Genomic DNA, 19,495 nt, shown 5'->3' with positions numbered 1-19,495 from the left:
TTGCGGAGTTTTGCTAGTTAGTTATCGGCACTACACTCTTCTTGTTGCGCCGTTGCTGTGAAGATCCTGGTGTCGACGAGCTTGTTTTCGGGATGTTGGTTCTCCGGGACATATCCCTCTTAGATGTTGAAGCTCTTACTGGCCGGTATATTTTAGGGTTTGTGTGCGGTGCTGTAGCATGCGTGTGACGGCGAGGCAGCGGCTGAACTTGGTGGAAAAAGTTTGAGAGTCGGGTCTCTTGTAGATTCAGTGGTCGAGGCCGTAGAGCAACTACGGGGATGGCTCTTTTGGTGAAGACTAATCGTGGATGGATCGATGTACGGTTTCGAACACACCGGATGCCGTGAATTTGCGAGGCCATCGGATCCAATACCCCTTTGTGTTCGTCGGGACTGGGCCAATAGCTCATATGTCTTCTTTCCCTTGCTACAATCTCCTCTCTTTAGATCTTGGTCTAGATTTTGTTGTGTTTATGCTTGTTCGTTCTTGCTGAATCCGTTCGTTCAGGGTTCTAACGTTTTTCCGATACCGTATATTTTCTCCGACGTCCCTTTATCAGGGAAAAATTAATATAATTTTGTTACAATTAAAAAAGAAAGAAGGAGAGAGAGAGAATGATACAAGTGATAGGGTTACCAGTGTCTTTTTGCATCTACTGTTATTGGGCTCCACATGTTTTTTCCATTCTTGCAAATTTCATTATTATTGTATATTTTTTATGCAAATCGCTCAATCCAACTCTTTTACTATTAAATTCCCTAAAAACTTCCAAATAAATAAATAGACGCCGTTATTTGGGCTTCTTCGTATTTCAGTCCCTCTATTCTAACACATTTAGGCCCGCCCGCATTATTTTGTTATCATCTTAAATAACATTCCGGTTTATATTACATGCAAACAATTAAAAATTGATTGGTTTATGTCACTAAAGTTTTTTTTTTTCGATAGTACATTTAGAAAAAAACTCCATAACTAAATTTAAATAATGTTTGAGCTGGATAAATCACTTGTCGAAAAATGATTTGTAACATAGTGTGAATAAGATCAATAAACAAATCTTTCGAATCTCCAAAAATTAATGCACCGCCTACCACACGAAATAGAGATGAATGATCGAGTGAACAAGCATAAATACTTTTCAACATATCCTTAAATATATGTTTGATACAAAAAAAGATATACGCCGAGTTTTCAAATATTTTGAAAATGTTTTATTTTTCTTTAAATGGCACATATTCTTTTTTTTTTTTTTTTGCTAAGAATGTAAATATCATTGCAGTGAATGAAGGTTTGGTTACAATTGTGATTGAACCAGAATTTGCTTATAAAGCCATTCTGTTCTTAAGGGCCGCAAAAAAATAAAAAAACCCCTAAGAACTAGGATTAAGATCAAAGCAATCCGATGAAGGTAAGCCATGAACTTAATAAGTGAACTAGGACAAGAAACAACATATGACTTCCCAAACATACCACTTCTCGATCACCGAAAGGAACCAAGAGAATAGCTGTAGGCCGTTCAGACGAACACTCACCTGAAGGTGGCTCCAAGCGGCTTCAACGGAGGCGGCTGGCAACGGCTCCGGGGCACCACATGAGGAGGACGCCGATCAAACTAGCCTTCAGCTAACACGGGAGAGAGTGGAAGTGTAAACCCGACAGTCCACCGCTGAAGATGAAGAGCAAGCTCCAGTCAAACGTAGGCGGTACAAACAAGTTCCTCAAACCGGCCACGCGACCACAATATGCGGCAAGAACCATCAAGGGAAGACACAAACGCTTCAACCGGAGATATGCAATAAGGGAACATGAAGTACATATAGAGTTGACTGAGAACTCCACAACAACAGGCGGGCAAAGAGGGGATCGAAAACTCCACATTCAGGCAAGGACACCTTCGGAGAGGGTCGTCCTCAAAACCCAACCTTTAGACATCAACCAGCGAGAAGGGAAGCTACAACGATCGCCAAAGCACGCCATGGGGTTGGCTCTCGACCTATAGAAAGAGGTTCTTTGTGGCAAGCCTCGAGACCACATGTCACTCAGATCTGAACTGAGAAGAGAAGCTCTAAACAAACCTTGAAACGAGCTGAGGAAGAAGGCGATTGGAGCGAGACGGAGAGGCTAGGACAGCGTTGGCAGCGACGCGACGCACAATCCCGGCGAGACTCGGGTCTCGAATCTGACCCAGATCCGAGCACAATCGGAGCATCCAAGTCAAATTGTTAGACTTTGTAGAATATTCTGATTTACGTTCCTATATTTTTGGGATTGTTCTTATCATATCTTGGAACAATCTTGTGTATATAAACCTATGTAAATCTGTAAATCAATCAAGGAAATATTTCCCACTTTCATGGTATCAGAGGGTTCATCGATCCTGAACCTATAATTCTCTTCTTCTTCTCTTTTTCTCAAATCTTCTTCGCTCTTTTTCTGTTTCTTACTCTCATCCACCATGGTTGCTCCTGTCGCTACTGCTCTTGAACGTGCGTACGGTGTTAACAACATCAAAAATCATATCCCCATCATTCTAGATATTGATGATCACAACTATGACGCCTGGAGAGAGCTCTTCCTCACTCACTGCCAGAGCTTCGACGTTGCTGGTCACCTTGACGGCACGCTTCTTCCAACGGATGATAACGATCAACAGTGGTCTAAACGTGACGGGTTGGTCAAACTGTGGCTCTACGGGACTCTCTCGAAGAATCTCTTCAAAAGTACGTTCAAAACTGGAGGTACTTCTCGGGAAATCTGGACTCGCATCGAGAACTTCTTCAGGGACAACAAAGAGGCCCGTGCTATTCAGCTCGATCACGATCTGCGTACCAAGGTCATTGGAGACCAGACGATCCATGCCTATTCTCAAGATCTCAAGTCCACGGCTGATCTGCTTGCTAACGTTGATGCACCAGTTTCAGAAAGAACTCTTGTCACCTACATGATCAATGGCTTGAGCGACAAGTTTGACAACATCATCAATGTGATCATGCATCGTCAACCTTTCCCTACCTTTGAACAAGCTCGTTCGATGCTCATCCTTGAAGAAGAAAGGCTTAACAAGGGAAAGAAATCCTCTGTTGTCAAGGACTCCGCCTCATCTGACAAAGTCCTCAACGTCTCGTCTTCGACTCCTACTCAGCGATCTGATCATCAACCTCAACCACAGCAGCGATTCTTCAATAACAGAGGTTCCAAACGCAACAACTACAGAGGTCGTGGACGACACAACAACAATCAACATCGACCAATGTACAACCAATGGGGCGTTCCCTTCTGGCCTACTGGATATCAGACGTGGAATAATCAACAACCAGGTCAATGGATACCGCAGCAACAATTCAACAATCAAGGCATTCTTGGTCCTCGTCCTGTTATCAACCAACAGATGCTTCAGGCTCAGCCGCAAGGTCAGAACAATCATCTCGTCGCTGCAGTTCCGACTACAGACTTTGCCTCTGCTTTCAACACCATGACGTTAATGGATCCATCTGATCATCAGTGGTATATGGACTCTGGCGCCACTGCTCACTTAGCAAACAACCCAGGTAATCTACAGTCTGTTCTTAATAATGGCACCAAACACACAGTCACTGTTGCCAATGGGGTCAAAATTCCAATAACCAAAACGGGTTTCTTTTCTTTTCCTTCAAATTCTCGTCCTTTAAATCTCTCATCCATCTTAGTAACTCTCTCTATTATCAAAAATCTAATCTCTGTTCGTAAATTTACCAGAGATAACTCTGTTTCCATTGAGTTTGATCCTTATGGTTTTTCTGTGAAGGATCTTCAAAATCGTCGGACGATTCTCCGCAGTGACAGTACGGGTGATCTGTATCCAGTGTTTTCTTCTTCAAATAAGCTCACTACAGGGCATTCAGCTTTCCTCACCACCACCTCAAACACTTGGCATCGTCGTTTAGCTCATTTGACCAATCAATCTCTTTCGTCTTTATTATCTTCTAAGCTCTTATCTTGTAATAAACATGATCTTTCTCTAGTTTGCGATGCTTGTCAACTTGGAAAACAAATAAAATTGCCTTTTTATTCTTCTGATTCATCTGTCACTGCACCTTTTCAAATCATTCACTCTGACTTATGGACATCTCCAGTCCTCAGTTTAAGTGGAAAACGATATTATGTCCTCTTCTTGGATCAATTCTCTCATTTTTTATGGGTTTATCCCCACAGCTCCAAGGAGGAAGTGTTTTCAACATTTCATCTCTTTTTCAAATATGTTGAAACACACTTCAAAACGAAAATTCAATCCTTGCAATGTGACAATGGAACAGAGTATAACAACTCAAAGTTTCATAATTTTTTTGCAGAACAAGGGATTAATTTTCGATTCTCCTGTCCGTATACGTCCCAACAAAATGGACGATCCGAAAGGATGATACGTACAATAAACAACTCTGTTCGAACTCTTCTTTTTCAAGCCAAACTTCCTTCCACTTATTGGGTTGAGGCTCTCAATGCCTCTGTTCATATCTTAAACCTTTTACCATCCAAAGCCATTAACAACCAGATACCTTACTCTGTCCTCTTCAAGAAGCCAGTTTCTTATTCTCATCTCAGAGTTTTCGGCTGCCTCTGTTATCCAAATAAAAACCATGCTAATCTTTCAAAGCTTTCTCCTCGTTCCTCAAGATGCATCTTCCTTGGCTACCCTCATTTTCACCGAGGCTACAGATGCCTTGATCTTGAGTCCAAAAAGATTATTATCTCACGTAACGTCACCTTTGATGAAACGTGCTTCCCGTATCAAGACTCCACTTCAATCTCGGAGACTGAATACGACTTTCTTAATGCTGATATGGATGTCTCTCCAATATTTAAAAGCATCCTTACAGCTCCAGCTGTGACACCCACTTCTCCAGCTGCTCCTTCTTCATCGAGTCAGTCAACTCAAACTGTACCCGCGGTCCCTGAGGCTCCTAGACATTCGATGACCACAAGATCAATGCATGGTATTCACAAGCCAAAACAAATCATCTCCCTTTGGTCTCAGACTCAATCTCCTCTTCCAAAAAGCTACAAACACGCCCTTACTGATCCCAATTGGACACCATCTATGACATGTGAGTATGATGCCATTATTAAGAGTGGTACTTATGATTTGGTGCCTCGACCTAAGAATGCTAATATCATCCGTTGTCTCTGGTTGTATAAACATAAATATGATGCTCATGGGAATTTCAAGTGTCATAAATCTAGGTTGGTCGCTAATGGCAAGTCACAGGAAGAAGGAGTTGACTTTACAGAGACTTTCAGCCCTGTTGTAAAACCTGCAACCATTCGATGTGTTCTTCATGTGGCGCTAGTCAATGCTTGGCCAGTGCACCAGCTAGACGTGCAAAATGCCTTCCTCCATGGTACTCTTGATGAGACAGTGTACATGTTCCAGCCCCCGGGTTTTGTCAGCAAAGATCATCCTGATTATGTTTGCAAGCTGAATCGATCCATTTATGGTTTGAAACAGGCGCCTCGTGCTTGGAATGCTCGCTTTGTCAACTTTATCACTAATCAAGGCTTTAAGCGATGCTTCTTTGTTTGTTTACAGGAATGGAAGTGATCTTGCGTACCTGCTCCTCTATGTCGATGACATAATTCTTACTTTCTCCACTCCTACCTTGACAAAGAACATAATCGCTACAATGAAACAAGAGTTTCCTATGACTGGTGGTGGGCTTATTGATTCATTCCTTGGCATCTCCGCGATTCACAATGACAGAGGCATGTTTTTAAATCAAACAAAATATGCAGAGGAAATTTTGCTACGGGCTGGGATGCAGGATTGCAATCCAGTTTCAACCCCGGTAGATCTCAAATCTAAACTTGCTGAAGACATAGGCAAACCAGTGGACAATCCAACTCAATATAGGAGTCTTGCAGGTGCATTACAGTATCTAACGTTTACGAGACCAGACATTGCGTATGCGGTTCAACAAATATGCTTGTTCATGCATGATCCACGAGACCTACATTTACAAGCTCTACGTCGTATTCTACGCTACATACAAGGCACAAAAGACAAAGGGTTACATCTTCTTAAAAATCAGAACATGACGATGACTGCGTATTCGGATGCTGATTGGGCTGGGTGTTCTTCTACTCGTCGATCTACCTCTGGGTTCTGTGTCTTCTTGGGTGATAATCTTCTGTCTTGGTCTGCAAAACGGCAACCTACTGTTTCTCGATCAAGTGCGGAGGCAGAGTATAAGGGCGTGGCAAATGTTGTTGCAGAGACTTGTTGGCTTCGAAATCTTCTTCTTGAAATGCACTGTCCTCTCCGACGCGCCACCATAGTGTATTGCGACAACATCAGTGCGGTCTATCTCTCTTCTAATCCAGTTCAACACCAGCGCACTAAACACATTGAGATTGATATTCATTTTGTCAGAGAAAAAGTCAGAGGGTGTTAGACTTTGTAGAATATTCTGATTTACGTTCCTATATTTTTGGGATTGTTCTTATCATATCTTGGAACAATCTTGTGTATATAAACCTATGTAAATCTGTAAATCAATCAAAGAAATATTTCCCACTTTCACAAATCAAGGCCCCAGAGAGACCCACAACTCGTCGCTTCTCGTCGGAGCTCCAGAGAAGCCAAGGACTTCCATGGATTATGTTAGATCTCGAAGAGAAATCCAGAGCATCCGAGCAAGGAGAAGAGAAAAGGCAGGGACCGCAAAGGATAGAGGCTGGAACGAGAACTCGAAATCGTTGTCCGACGGTGACCGGAGACGGAACGTCACCAGCCACCGCGAAAAGCAGGAGAATCCGGGGGCGATTCTAGGGTTTTTGACAGTGGGAAGGAGAGACTCTCGAGAGAATAATTCTCTCTCTCTTGTTTTTCTACGTAGAAAGTTTTTCAATGGCACATATTCCATCAAATTTGAACTGGGGTGTCCAACATTCTTATTTACTTTACGTTACATCTAACAATTTTATCTGGAATTAAAGTGATAGGAGTAATGAAAAGACTCCTTGACAAAAGAATGTAACACGTAGTTAATAAAACATTTAATGCCGGTAATCAGCGACTTCAATAATGACAGTTGACAATCAAAAGTAAAGGTTATTTCCGTAAATTCAAATATGAACTGCAATTAGGCTCATACCATCCTAAAGCCCAGTATCTAAGGCCCATACTAAGAACGCTGTCGTTTCGACTCCGTTCTTTTCTCTCTCCAGTCTCCACTTTCTTTCTCTCTCTCTCTCACACATTACAAAACGGTGAGTGTGTGATTCTCACTCACTGTAACCACTTTTGCTATTTAGGGCACTGCTCCGGCGAGGAGGCCAAAAAAAAAAAAAAAAGACAACATTTTGAAGATCACAAAAGACTCGATTCGGTACATCTTCAGCTCCATCTTCTCTCACTCTTTTGATTTGGCTTTACAACTCGATTTCGTCTCTCTAATATCTTTGTAAAACGTTTTCGATTTTTCACTCTCCCCTCGTTTTCCCGCTTGTTTCTCTGTTAAATCGAGATGGGTTTTGGTTTGGTATCGTCAAAATCTCTGCTTTGTCCACTTTACTTAATGGGTCTGTGTGCCCTTTGCCTTTGTCTCGCCCCTTATCTTTTTGATTCGTGCTCTGCTACTTTCGCTTTAGTTACTGCACCGTCGATGTCTGTCTTCGTCTTGTTTCCGACTGTTAGGGTTCATGTCTTGTGTGTGTGTGTGTGTGTGTCTTTCTAGGGTTTCCATCAACAGATTTGTGAATCTATATACGGAATGTTCCATTTGCGACAATAGATTCGCTGTGTATCACCTGAATTCACCTAGACTTGTGGTGCTTTATACCAAATGCAGGTTGCTATATCTGTAGAAACTTTCTAATTATAGCCATTAAAGAATGGGGAAGACTCCAAGTCCTGGTAAATGGATCAAGTCTCTTCTTGGGAAGAAGTCGTCAAAATCTAGTTTGGAGAAAGGAAGCGAGAAGCTGGTAAGAACATAGAAGATTTTTTTTTTTTTCTCTAATGTCTAGAAAAACATAATGATATCATCGTTGATGTGTGATAGAGATCTGCGAAAAAAGAAGAAAATGTAGTGAAGGTGGTGAACAATGTCTCAAACTTACCGACCAACGCCCCTCCGGTGGTTTCATCACAAGAAGTTGCAGCTACACAAACTGCACTAGTCCCCGAGCAGCAGCCAAGTAGAGACATTGAAGGTGATGAGCCAAATGCGAATCTTGAGTCAGGGAATGACACTGAAGAACTCAAGCTTGAAGAAGCTGCTACAAAGGTCCAAGCTGTTGTCAGATCTCACCGGGTGAACTTTTTTACTACATTCTAGTATTGAGATTTTGGGTCTTATTCTGCTGACACTCTGTTGTTTTTGCCCAAACTCGTGAAGGCCCGTGAAGAATTTCAAAAGCTTAAATGTATCATTAAGGTACAAGCAGTTATTCGTGGTCACTTGGTTAGAAGACAAGCTGTTGCTACGTACTCGTGCATTTGGGGAATTGTGAAGTTACAAGCTCTTGTTCGTGGGAAGAATGCTAGATCTTCAGAAACTGGGGTTCAACTTCAGAAAACAAATACGGTATTGTTGAATCTCTGTTAGGTTACAAGCTCCACTTTGATTTCCTTTACTCGAACTTTCTTCTGTTTGGTAGGAAACTGAGAGTTCTGAGACTTTACAAGTAACCAACACATGCAGTTGGCTTGGGAATCCCACAAAACTTTCCATGATTGATAAGGTAACATCAACAGTTTTGCTATTACATTCTCTGACGCGCTCTTACTTATTTGCTTCTCTGGCTTTTTCAGATTCTAGTTTCCTCACCAACGGCATTACCTCTGAAGATTCAGTATAGTCCTGAGGATCCTAACTCAGCCAAGGTGTGGCTTGACCGCTGGACACAGTTGCAGGTTTGGGCTCCTGGTCCACTGGTGGTTAAGAGTCTGGTTCCCAAATCTCAGACAAAGAAACGAAGCTTCCAAGCAGTTGAAGCGGACAAGGGAAAACTCAAGAGAGGAATCAAGAAACCACCCGGTGGTTTGAATACTGGAACTAGCTCTAGTAGCCGTTCTACAGCTGAAAACGAAAAGCCTAAGCGAACTGTGAGGAAGCCTTCCACGCTTGGTAAAGAGCTGAATGACAACAAGTCGAAACAGAGTTCGAGAAAAAGTACTAGCGCCATAAAAGAAGGGTCTTCACTGGAGGTTAAAGACGAGAAGCCGAGAACTAGTCTCAAAAAGGCTTCAGTTTCTAATGGGGTAGATAAACCTGCACGCAAATCCGCTGAGAAGAAGAAGAAAGAGATTGTAGATTCAGTGCAGAAAGAATTGCCTGGTGACAAGGTTTCAGCTTCTGTAGTTGACGACACTCCTGAGGAAGGAGAAGAAAAGGTGAAAGATAGCCCTGAAACAGTTTCCAAAGAGGCTGATCTCGATAAAGATGAGAATGTACTGGTTCTGGATAAGCCAGAGAAAGATGAGCTCAAAACCGCAGAGAGAAATGACAAAGCTGAAGAAGAGATCCAAGAGCCAGACGTTCTGATTATCAGCTCTGAGAATGGAAATGTTGTGTCTGAGAACACAAAGCAAAGCGATAGAAGAACTTCGCTGCCTGCAAAGATTGAAAGTCAACAGCAAGAAGATGGGCTTACTACACAGAGCGGGAGAAAGATCCCAAGCTACATGGCTCCAACTGCATCTGCAAAGGCGAGGGTAAGAGGAGGACAAGGGTCTCCGAGGATTGGTGGTCAAGAGAAGCCAGAGAAAAACGGGACAACTAGGCGCCACTCTCTGCCTCATATAGCCAATAATGATAAGCTGAGTGCAATATCTCCAAGAGTTCACAGACTTCTCATAGCTTCAGCTAAAGGATCAATCAACAGTGACAGATCTTTTTCTTCTTCCAAGGACATTGGTGGTAAGATGTCTATAACCTTTATACACAAGGCTCTTCAAAGTTTCAACATTTACACTGAAATCTACATCATTTATGTTTGTTCATGTTTATTTCAGATAAATCGACAAAAGCTGAGTGGAAACGGTGAATTCGTTTTGAGGCAATGGAGAGAGCAATCCAGAGAGTCATCCTCTGATCATCTTACACTGTTGGACAAAGCTCTCAAACCTTTTTAAACATTTTAACTGTTTTGTTTCTGTATGTTTTCAATGTGTTTTACTTTGGTTTGGTGTGCCTGAGTCTTTGACATGTTCTCTTAAGTTTTACTGTAAGGATGCTTTGTTTTCACAAACAAATAGGGTTTTTGGTAAATAGTAGTTATAATGCTTCTCCCTAGTCATTTACAATTTCTTCATGAATTATGCTTTATTAGTTCTCTGTAAAACAAAGATATAATATAAAGTGAAATGGAACTGAACCAAAGTCTTGTAATCATAACTCAAAAGATAAAAAGTTCAAAACCAAAACCTGAACACAGATCACATAGTGCTCACCTAAAGAGAAAAACATCAATAATGTGAACAGATACATTAATTTACACACTGAGCAGCATATACTTTACAACAGAAAACTATTTCAAAATGCTTATGACAAAAAAAAAAGAACACCACCAAATCCATTGTAGCGTGAACATTAGTGCAACCAAACTACAGTGATACTATCTTACACGAGGAGATTGATTGTGAGAAGGCAAAGGAGAAGCAACAGGTGTTATGTGCAAGAGAGGCCGATCATAACTATACCTCCTCGGAGATTTCTGTACAACAGATCCGCTACTACCTCTTGGAGAATCAACAAGACCTTGTCTGGTTCCAGTTCCATTACTACCTCTCGGAGAATCAATCTTACCTTGCCTTGTTCCAGTTCCGTTACTACCTCTCGGAGAATCAACCAGACCTTGTCTTGTACCAGTTCCAGTTCCAGTTCCAGGTTTAGTAGTTGTTGATTCAAGCTGATCCAACTTGGCCAAAACTTCTGACATTTTGGGTCTGAGTTTTGCGTCAGGGTTTAAGCATTGCAATGCAAGACTAGCAGCTGTATATGCTCCTTTCTGAGGATACTGACCTCCTAACCTCGTGTCCATTATCCGGAAGAGCTTTCTCCTGTCGCCAAGATACGGTGTTGCCCAATCCACTAGACTCTGCTCCACTCCTACTTTAGAAATTTGTCCACTGCCCTTCGTCCTGAGAGTAGTTCCAGTAGCACCACACCAAAACTGTAGACATCACTCTTAGCAGTTAACCGTCCTGTACATGAAAATTCAGATGTGAGCTTAAGAGTTTAATAAGCTAAGGGATAAATAGCTTTATAAAGCTAAGGCCAAAGTTTGTCTCACCTGTGGCTACATATTCAGGGGCTGCGTAACCATGAGTACCAACCACTTGTGTGGACACATGTGTCCTATCCCCAGTAGGACCAGCTTTAGCAAGACCAAAGTCTGAAAGCTTAGCATTGAACTCCTGTGAATTAACACCAATAAAGAAGTTTTTTAGTTAGAAACGAAGTGACATCTTGAACTGTGGAGGTTGAAAAGGAGTTTGCTTACAGCGTCGAGTAGAATGTTTGCAGCTTTAAAGTCTCTATATATCACTTGTGATTTAGCATCATGAAGAAAAGTAAGACCCTTAGCTGCTCCTATTGCAACTTTCATCCTTATAGCCCATGTTAGTGGCTGCGCACCACCTGCAACACCACAGGAAAATCATTTAAGAAGGGATTACAAAAACATGGTTATGAACAAGACTTTGCTGAGGTTTGACATACGTCGAAAAAGATGATTCTCCAAGCTTCCTTTTGGCATGAACTCATACACCAACAACCGGTCTTCACCTTCTACACAATACCCAACTAGCTTGACGAGATTTGGATGACTAAGCTGACCAAGGTAGTTCACTTCAGTCTGAAACCAAAAACATGTTAGCAAACAACTTTTATGATTTACATGGAGGAGAGGTGAACAAAGAACGTACCAGCCACTCCTTGTGACCTTGAAAACCTTCGGTTTTAAGCTTCTTAACAGCGACAACGATACCAGAACCAGGCTTGGAAGCGGTAAGAGTTGTTCGATCAAGCCAGCCTTTGAAGACATAACCAAAACCTCCTTCGCCTAGAAGACTATCAGGTCGGAAGTTCCTAGTAGCGCTCTTGAGCTCGTGAAAGGTGAAAGCTTTGAGATTGGGTGATGACAGTATCTCTCCTTCGGTTCTTGGTGTAGTAGGCAAAGACTCTACGCTAGTGTAGGAATTGATGCTTAGGCTTGAGGGAACTGTGGAACGGCTTGTCTTGCTAGAAGGTCTTGAACCCGATGAACCTATACAATATATCTAAATAAATCAACTTGTTCCAACACTTAAATCTCAAAGAGATATCTACAATCTTTGAAACCAGACAGCTGCAGAGATGGGTAATTCAAAAGGATTGATCTTTGAAGATCACAGACAAAACAGAAGCTTAAAAAGGTTAAGACTTTTAGCTTTGGCTCATAAACTTAATCTCAACGTTAAGCATATCAACCATCTTAAATCAACTTGATCCAACATTGAGTACCAAAGATATATCTACAATCTTTGAAATCAGACAGCTGGTAATTGAAAAGGATTGATCTTTGAAGATCCAAACAGCTTAAAGGTTAAGACTTTGGCTTGGAATTGGAGAGTAAGGAGAAGTCTTTAAGTCTAAAGCAAGCAACAAAACTGGGTAAAGGAAGAGAAAGCAAGGAGAGGAGGAGACTAACCAGAGTTAGCATGGCGGCTGCTACTATCCACTTTAGCTGATGAATCCAAACAATTACCCATTTTGCTAAGATCAAGTCTCAATCTTTTTGTTTTTTGATTTTTTGCTCTAGGCAACGAATATTTGAAAATGGAAGCAAACGAGCTTCTTCTTATTATCCTTATTGATTTGCTCAGCGGCGCAAAGTGTAGGTGTAACTGATACCGGTAAATGATTAATACTTTTTTATTTTATTTTCTTTTTTTGGTGAAAATAAAAAAGGAAGATTCTAAGAAAAAGCCAAAATATCAGAAGGAGAGAAGAAGGAATGTTAAATTCTGAGAGAGGACACAGGTAAGCACAGCACACTCTTACATTTCAAAAAGGCTCGTGGTGGTGTGGGTTTATGCGAAATTACCATTCTATCCTTCTATCATTTGATTGGGGAGCATGCAGCCAGAGAGCCAAATCAATAATACGCTTATCCGAAGACAGAACTGCAGTTTGGTATAAAAGTGGTTACTACATCTGGTTACGTGTTTGCTTGCGTCAGCAAGTCCACGTCGGATTGGTCTCAACTTTACATTTTTAACTTTAAGCAAAAGCTAAAAGTCTCCTATAAGATGCATCAAATCTAGAATGATAGTATTTTATTGAATGTGGTAAAAGATTCGAATGATTTATCTAGATAAACCTACAGGTGTTTGTTTATTAAATTCATAACTATTGGTGACAGCAAGTTTAGACTAGTTTTTAACGAAAAAGAGGTAGTTTACACGCTTTTGTAATATTTTAATCTCAATTGTAGTTATAACTTTATTCCATGCATTGACCCAACACATTCCCTTGTAGATCTATCTATTCACATTACCATGGAGCATGGACCGACACATTACATACAAGAGCAGACTTTTTGTCCATATTACACCTTGACAGTTGTCACCTGTGGAAAATTGCATTTGAAATTAAGTCGAAAAAAAATTGCATTTGAAATCGTTTTATAAATTGGCAGAACTAATGAAACAAACGTTACTAATCGCAGCAATACAAATTAATGGTACCTAGAATAGTTTTCATATATAGCAAACTTAAAGTAATTTCTTAAATTATTTTTGTTGGAAAAGCGTATGTGACAACTTGCATTTTATGAATAGTGGTAGGAGTATAGATTGTTACAAAGTACAAACTTACAATATATGTATTATTTTTTTGACTGAATACAATATATGTATTTTGCAACTTGATATTTTTTTTATGAAGGTTTAAAGTTTATATACCAAGCATTGAAATAGTAGTAATCTTGTAACTATTTCAAACAACATAATCTCTTTTCTTTTTATATGGTTTGTCAACCAAATCATCTATGATCTATCCATTGAGCCATCCGTTATGATAATCGTAACCTAAAGAACTTTCACGTATTTTAAAAATACGTTTGAGTGCATAATATTGTAGTTGCTATCATGCTTTCAACCTTATTTTATTCATTAACAATATTATCATCTTTTCCTTTAAACAAAAGTATCTTATCACCTTTGTTTTTAATAAACTTTTAATATTTTATTAAATTCACGATTTAATAAACAACGTATATATCTATCTCCCTATCATGCACGAGTTTCTTAATTTCCCCCTGAATAATTTAACTGAAACTTTTTAGAAAAATATAAGTTTCGTGATTTCTGAAATTATTAAAATTCCATTTAAACCAACGACGACCAACCCTTAATGATTGTGACCCACTTTGGTGCACACCCTATAATAAAGCCAGGCATGCGTAAAGTAAACCTCAGCCTTTGACGGATTCACAAACACCACCCAATGCCCCATTGCCTCATGGGTACTACATATAATCATATATCATCATACGTACAATGAAAATCTCGCGTGAGACATAATGCTGGTGATGCAAGCAGGTCCTAAAGATTCTATTGAATCTATAGTTGAGCTGAATCTATGCTCATAGGCTGCGCCGGCTGAGAATGAACTTATACATGGGGCACAATATACAACATGCTCTACATGTTTACCTTACCACAAGAGATCGGATTCGAAGCAATGGATTTCTATAAGAAGAAACACCCAGAAGCGGCATGGGACATTCTAAAATACTGTCTATGCAGTGCGAGGGACAAAACTTCATATTTATGACGAGCTAACACGACCATAACCACGACCAGGAAGTTTGTTAGCAACTTAGCATCATTGTGTCATTGGTAATGAGCGGTTCTTGGTCGGGTCAACCGGTATTATGGTTCATTTTAGAAAAAAAAAATTGATTTTATGAACTGAAAACCGGTTTAGGAGTACAAAGAAAGAGCGGTTGGAAATTTCAAACTAAAAACAAAAAAGGTAAGAAAGGTGATGATTGCGTTTTGTCTTTCCACTAACTAACACTTACTTTAACTCTTCCCATTTAATAGAGAAGCAATCCAGATCCAACTAAGAACCCCTCTTCATTTGAAATCTTATGTTTCTGCAACTATAACTACGGAGGAAGGAGAAGAACAAGAAAACATAGGTACGTTTAAATTTGTAGTAGTAGTAATAAAGATAAGGTAATTCACACCAAAATCAAATGATTTCCATTCATATAATCTCTTTACAAATCACATGAATCTTCTTTAAAAAATACCATTATGTTTCTGTCTTCTTCTTAAAGAAAGGTTCTCCAAAAACCTTTATGAAAGTCTTGGCTTAAGTTTTCTTCTTCTTCATGTTTTCTAACCATCACTGTATATAGAAAGGCCAGATGCCTTTTATCTTTTTACACTCTAAAACAAAAAGATCTGCTTTTTATGTAATATTTATAGATTCTGTACAGAGAATCAAGAACACAACAAATCAAGAATTCATTGGTAAGGAAAAGACCCGGATTATGTATCCGGGTTTGACCCTAAAAAGAAGGAGGACAAACAAAAGAATGTTTCTTACACACAACACAAGTCATGAACTGAAAAAAAGGGTACATACTTGCTAACCCTTTTATGAAATGGGCTTCAAGTATGCTAATGATGAAAAGAAACACTCCTGAGTATCTGAGAGAGAAACTCAGGTCTAGACTTTGAAATGTTACCTCTTAACATTCTTAGATTCTAGATTATGAACACCGAGGGGGAAAAGAATGCAGATCATGGCACGCCCGCTACACTAAAACTTTTCAGGCCGATATGGCTGCAAACCTATGAAGAAAATCTAAGCAAAAAAATGCAAGTTATGTCAGCTCCATAGAGACATAACCGCGGTCTTTTGGTTTGGTTTACAAGCTATCAAGAAGGACTCTTTTGCAAGGAGGTGGTTGTGAAAGATTAGCACTTGGACATGGGGACTCAACACCAAGTGTTTTTAGCACAAAGTTCCTCTCCTGCAGAAGACATACTCCATCATGTTTCTCTTTTATAAAACTATTACCATAAATATTTAGGTGCAAAGCTTACACTTTCAGAGAACTGTGGGCTTGGGATGCCTGCTGCCAGAGATCTGAACAATGGAGTGACTTGAACAGGCGAGTTAAACTCTTCCTCAACCGACATGGGCACAATCTCATGACAAGTTGACAGTAAATCCACTTGCTCATTATCTGGTAGTAACTGTGTTTCTGTCTGAGAACCAGACATGGGTTGTTGGGTTTGATCACCAGAAGAGTGTGGTATTGTAGTTGATCCTGAGCTATAGTCAGAGCTTGCAGGTGAGTCATGGAGATCCGGTTGCCTATAAAGGGTCATTAAAATGTCAGAAACCGTTTCGGTATAACACTACAATCATAAGAAGTGTGAGATCAGAACCTCCAAGAGGCTTGGCTATCTTCGTTACTACTCCTCAAGTCATCAACAAGATCCTTAAATTCCTCAAGCTGGAAATCGATATCAGGTAGTCCGTATCTGAATAAGTCATTCTCTTTGCTTTTATTAAAGAAATCCTGCAGGACCTGCACCATGTAGAACAACAACAACAATAACAGTTCTGTTACTTGAAAGCTCACAAGAGAATCTTGCAACGGTGTAGTTATATTTCCAGTCAATAGTTTCAAAGTGTAGTGGCTAAAATGAGTTGAGGATCACGGCAAAACCGCAGAATAGTTTACCTTCCAGGCATTCTCCATGCTTTGGTCTGTGTTATCTGCATTAACTTTCTGGGCCAATGAACTGAGAAGCTCAGCTTGTTGCATCAAACATGTTGCCTTCGGATCATCCTTCTTAAGAAACACCTCATGATTCCCTTTATCCTCACCTATTTACAGAAAACACACAAGTTAACAGAATAGGAACTCACTATGTTGCATCTTCACTATTGCTCCAGGATAAGCATCAAGAAGAAGAAATTTGCGCAGAGTTAGTTGCTCACCTTCACTCTCCTTGGCACTGTTTGTTTGATTCTTCTCCTCCTCCTTCTCCTCATTGTGGGCTAGTACTAAGAAAGGAGGTCTTATCTGCTGATTCACAACCTTTATATGTGATCTATTCCCATAGAGATGCTGATTCACACCCGAGTTAACCTTTATGTGTGACCTATCCCCATAGCTACCGAACACTGTTACATCTGGAACGTCACTTCTCCTGAAATAATGAAACATGACCAAACGTTTCAAAACTCATTTCTTTGAATCAATGGGACACCAGAAGAGAAACCAAAAAAAAAGTTGTCACCTCATCTTTTTAGCAAGAGGGGAATGGGTTTCGGCTTTCGGTGGTGTACTGATACCACAATCTGGGAGCAACATTCTTTTGTTGTTAGAGTTGATGATACAAGAAGCAAGACTATTGTCTTTAGCCATGGCTTCATACTTGGCTCTCTTCTTGCACAGTGTTGTGAACCTGTTCTTCACTGCATTATCCGTTCTACACACAAAACAAGAAACAACACACCTTTTACCATCTGCTTTCATATTCATAAACTTCATTCACCATAAAAGCTCTTTTTTTGGTTATGCAATATATATACCTGCCTGAGACCACTTTTGCAATCTCAGTCCATCTGTTCCCAAACACTCTTTGTGCCTATATAAAACCAAAACACAGACACACACAAGATGAGATACAAACTCTATGTAATAACAAAACAAAAAATAGATGACTAACCTCACACAAAAGAGTATCTTCTTCAGGGGACCAACCTCCTCTCTTGAAATCAGAGTTTAAGTATGTATACCATCTTCAAAAACCCAAAATCCATGATCCGATTAAACAAAAAAAAAAAAGAAACTCAAGAAAAATAAAACAATCATCCAAACCTGCGTCTACACTGCCTTGTGCTCTTATCAGTGAAGTTGGAAGCAATGATCGCCCAACTGATATCAATCAACCCAACCAAAAAAAAAACACATCTTTTCATCAGAATCAATCAAATAAAACCATCAGAGAGATTGAAGAAATAGAAGAGAATAAGACACGAACTTGTCAGTGCCATGTAAAGTGATTTGCTTTCGAAGTATATCATCCTCCTGCGAACAAACACACATCTCAGAAACTCTGTTCGATCATACAGAGCAATCATATAAATAAATAAATAGAGATAGAAACCTCTTGAGACCAAGTGACAATATGACGCTCCTTCTTTTTGGAATCATCCTTCTTCTTCTTCCTTGTCTCTTCCATTAGTTTAGTTTCTCTCACTGACGCTCTCTCTCTCGTCTTCTTTTGTTCTAATGTAATATTATTATCTCGTCGACGCTCCTTGTCCCTTTATTAAAACCCCCAAAACTATCTCTATCCCACAGAGACCAGACCAGACGAGACGACCCCTCCAACTTTGCTAATAAAAACCCAATCTTTAAATTAAAAAAAAAAAGTATCACTCTGTGAAAAGGAGCCCCATTTTCATCCTTGCTTTATAAAATAAACTTCACAGAGTCGTCTGGATTCGTAGGTTCGCAAAGAGAGTGAATTTTGACGAAATTGGAAAAGAGGGTTTTATAGGAAGAAATAAAGTTTTGATTTTTTTCCCGGATTGAAATGTTTTTTTAATTTTTTTTTTTCGGTTATCATTCAGACAATTCATGAACACTGGTTTTGTTTTAGAATTAGAAACCTCTCTCACAGTTCGTTGGAACTGTAAATAAGAAATGGAAAAAATGATCTCATTCCTCTCTCTCCTTCACATGTCTCCTCTTTTAAAAACTCTCTCTCTCTCTGTATTTGTGTTTAAACGATTTCTTGAATTTAAAGAAAATAAATTAAAAAGGTTGGGGTTTAGTGCGCGGGTATGAAGGCAAGTTTGAAAAATAAACCCCAAATCCATGTGTCTCCCCATTAACGCTTCTTTTGTTTTTTCTCTATTTATTTCATTTTTCTTTACATATATAAGTTACATCGAAGTCGGCCCTGAAATTTTGGGATCTCGGATGATTTAATAAAATAAAATTTTTAATAATTTGAAGGTTTAATTTTTTTTTTAAACAAATTTAGGGATTTATGTATATATAATTTTTTCAAAATTTTTGAAAATTCAAAGCGAATATTTCGTTAGGCTGGGCTCATGACCGATCCTAGTTACCTGTAAAGTATGAACTTAATGTAATACTGTATTATGAATGTGTTACCTTATGAATATATAATACAATAAAGTTTAGTACATTCAAAAACTTGCCTTAAGTTGCACACAACCGAACGTGCTGGTTTTATTACGGCATATTGCCAAGAGTTTTTTTTTTGTTGAGTGTATGATATAATTTTTTTTAAATCACAGAATAATCTTTCAAACTGTTTGCATTTGAAAAGTGCACATGGTTCGACATGTGATCTTCAGACAATATAGTCGTATCTAGAAATATAGGGTTTTCATTTTTCACACCTATTGTTCATCTTGATTGTGTTTCCTTATCTTTCGATAAGTAGATACTGGCATACTGC

General features: G+C 39.5%; 3 protein-coding genes, 1 long non-coding RNA gene and 1 pseudogene across 5 annotated transcripts in view; 3 read left to right on the top strand and 2 right to left on the bottom strand.

Moving 5' to 3' along the window:
- Nucleotides 1-1,235: 1,235 nt before the first annotated feature.
- LOC103827503 (transcription factor MYB88) lies at nucleotides 1,236-18,788 on the bottom strand. 2 transcript variants are annotated; one of them, XM_033274137.1, is made up of 11 exons: nucleotides 18,167-18,788; nucleotides 18,041-18,087; nucleotides 17,878-17,934; nucleotides 17,726-17,798; nucleotides 17,589-17,644; nucleotides 17,294-17,485; nucleotides 16,992-17,203; nucleotides 16,732-16,877; nucleotides 16,433-16,575; nucleotides 16,217-16,358; nucleotides 1,236-2,530 (listed from the first exon to the last, which is right to left on the bottom strand). In XM_033274137.1, the coding sequence occupies exons 1-11, from the start codon at nucleotides 18,239-18,241 to the stop codon at nucleotides 2,447-2,449; spliced, it is 1,227 nt and encodes a 408-aa protein (XP_033130028.1). In that variant the 5' UTR covers nucleotides 18,242-18,788; the 3' UTR covers nucleotides 1,236-2,446. The 2 variants fall into 2 exon arrangements, with proteins under 2 accessions (XP_033130028.1, XP_009101234.1); XM_009102986.3 differs by lacking the exon at nucleotides 1,236-2,530 and adding an exon at nucleotides 15,423-16,011 and having other exon boundaries at nucleotides 16,085-16,358.
- LOC117126282 (uncharacterized mitochondrial protein AtMg00810-like) lies at nucleotides 5,582-7,326 on the top strand. The gene has a single exon (XM_033274139.1). It carries the CDS (start codon nucleotides 5,658-5,660, stop codon nucleotides 6,423-6,425), a length of 768 nt encoding a protein of 255 aa, XP_033130030.1. The 5' UTR covers nucleotides 5,582-5,657; the 3' UTR covers nucleotides 6,426-7,326.
- Nucleotides 7,227-10,255, top strand: LOC103827505 (protein IQ-DOMAIN 31). Its single transcript, XM_009102988.2, has 7 exons — nucleotides 7,227-7,361; nucleotides 7,824-7,959; nucleotides 8,037-8,288; nucleotides 8,373-8,561; nucleotides 8,635-8,718; nucleotides 8,789-9,896; nucleotides 9,992-10,255. Exons 2-7 carry the CDS (start codon nucleotides 7,867-7,869, stop codon nucleotides 10,021-10,023), a joined length of 1,758 nt encoding a protein of 585 aa, XP_009101236.1. The 5' UTR covers nucleotides 7,227-7,361; nucleotides 7,824-7,866; the 3' UTR covers nucleotides 10,024-10,255.
- LOC103827504 lies at nucleotides 10,385-12,919 on the bottom strand (annotated as a pseudogene).
- LOC117126283 overlaps nucleotides 15,102-19,495 on the top strand; it is a 9,867-nt gene continuing 5,473 nt past the window's right edge. The window contains exon 1 of the long non-coding RNA XR_004448836.1: nucleotides 15,102-15,168. This is a non-coding gene — a long non-coding RNA (uncharacterized LOC117126283). The remainder of the gene's footprint in view (nucleotides 15,169-19,495) is intronic.

This window comes from Brassica rapa, chromosome A06 (assembly GCF_000309985.2).
Source record: "Brassica rapa cultivar Chiifu-401-42 chromosome A06, CAAS_Brap_v3.01, whole genome shotgun sequence".
Classification (NCBI taxonomy): domain Eukaryota; kingdom Viridiplantae; phylum Streptophyta; class Magnoliopsida; order Brassicales; family Brassicaceae; genus Brassica; species Brassica rapa.
Note: the sequence above shows the minus strand (reverse complement) of the source record. Positions and strands in the feature narration are given on the sequence as shown.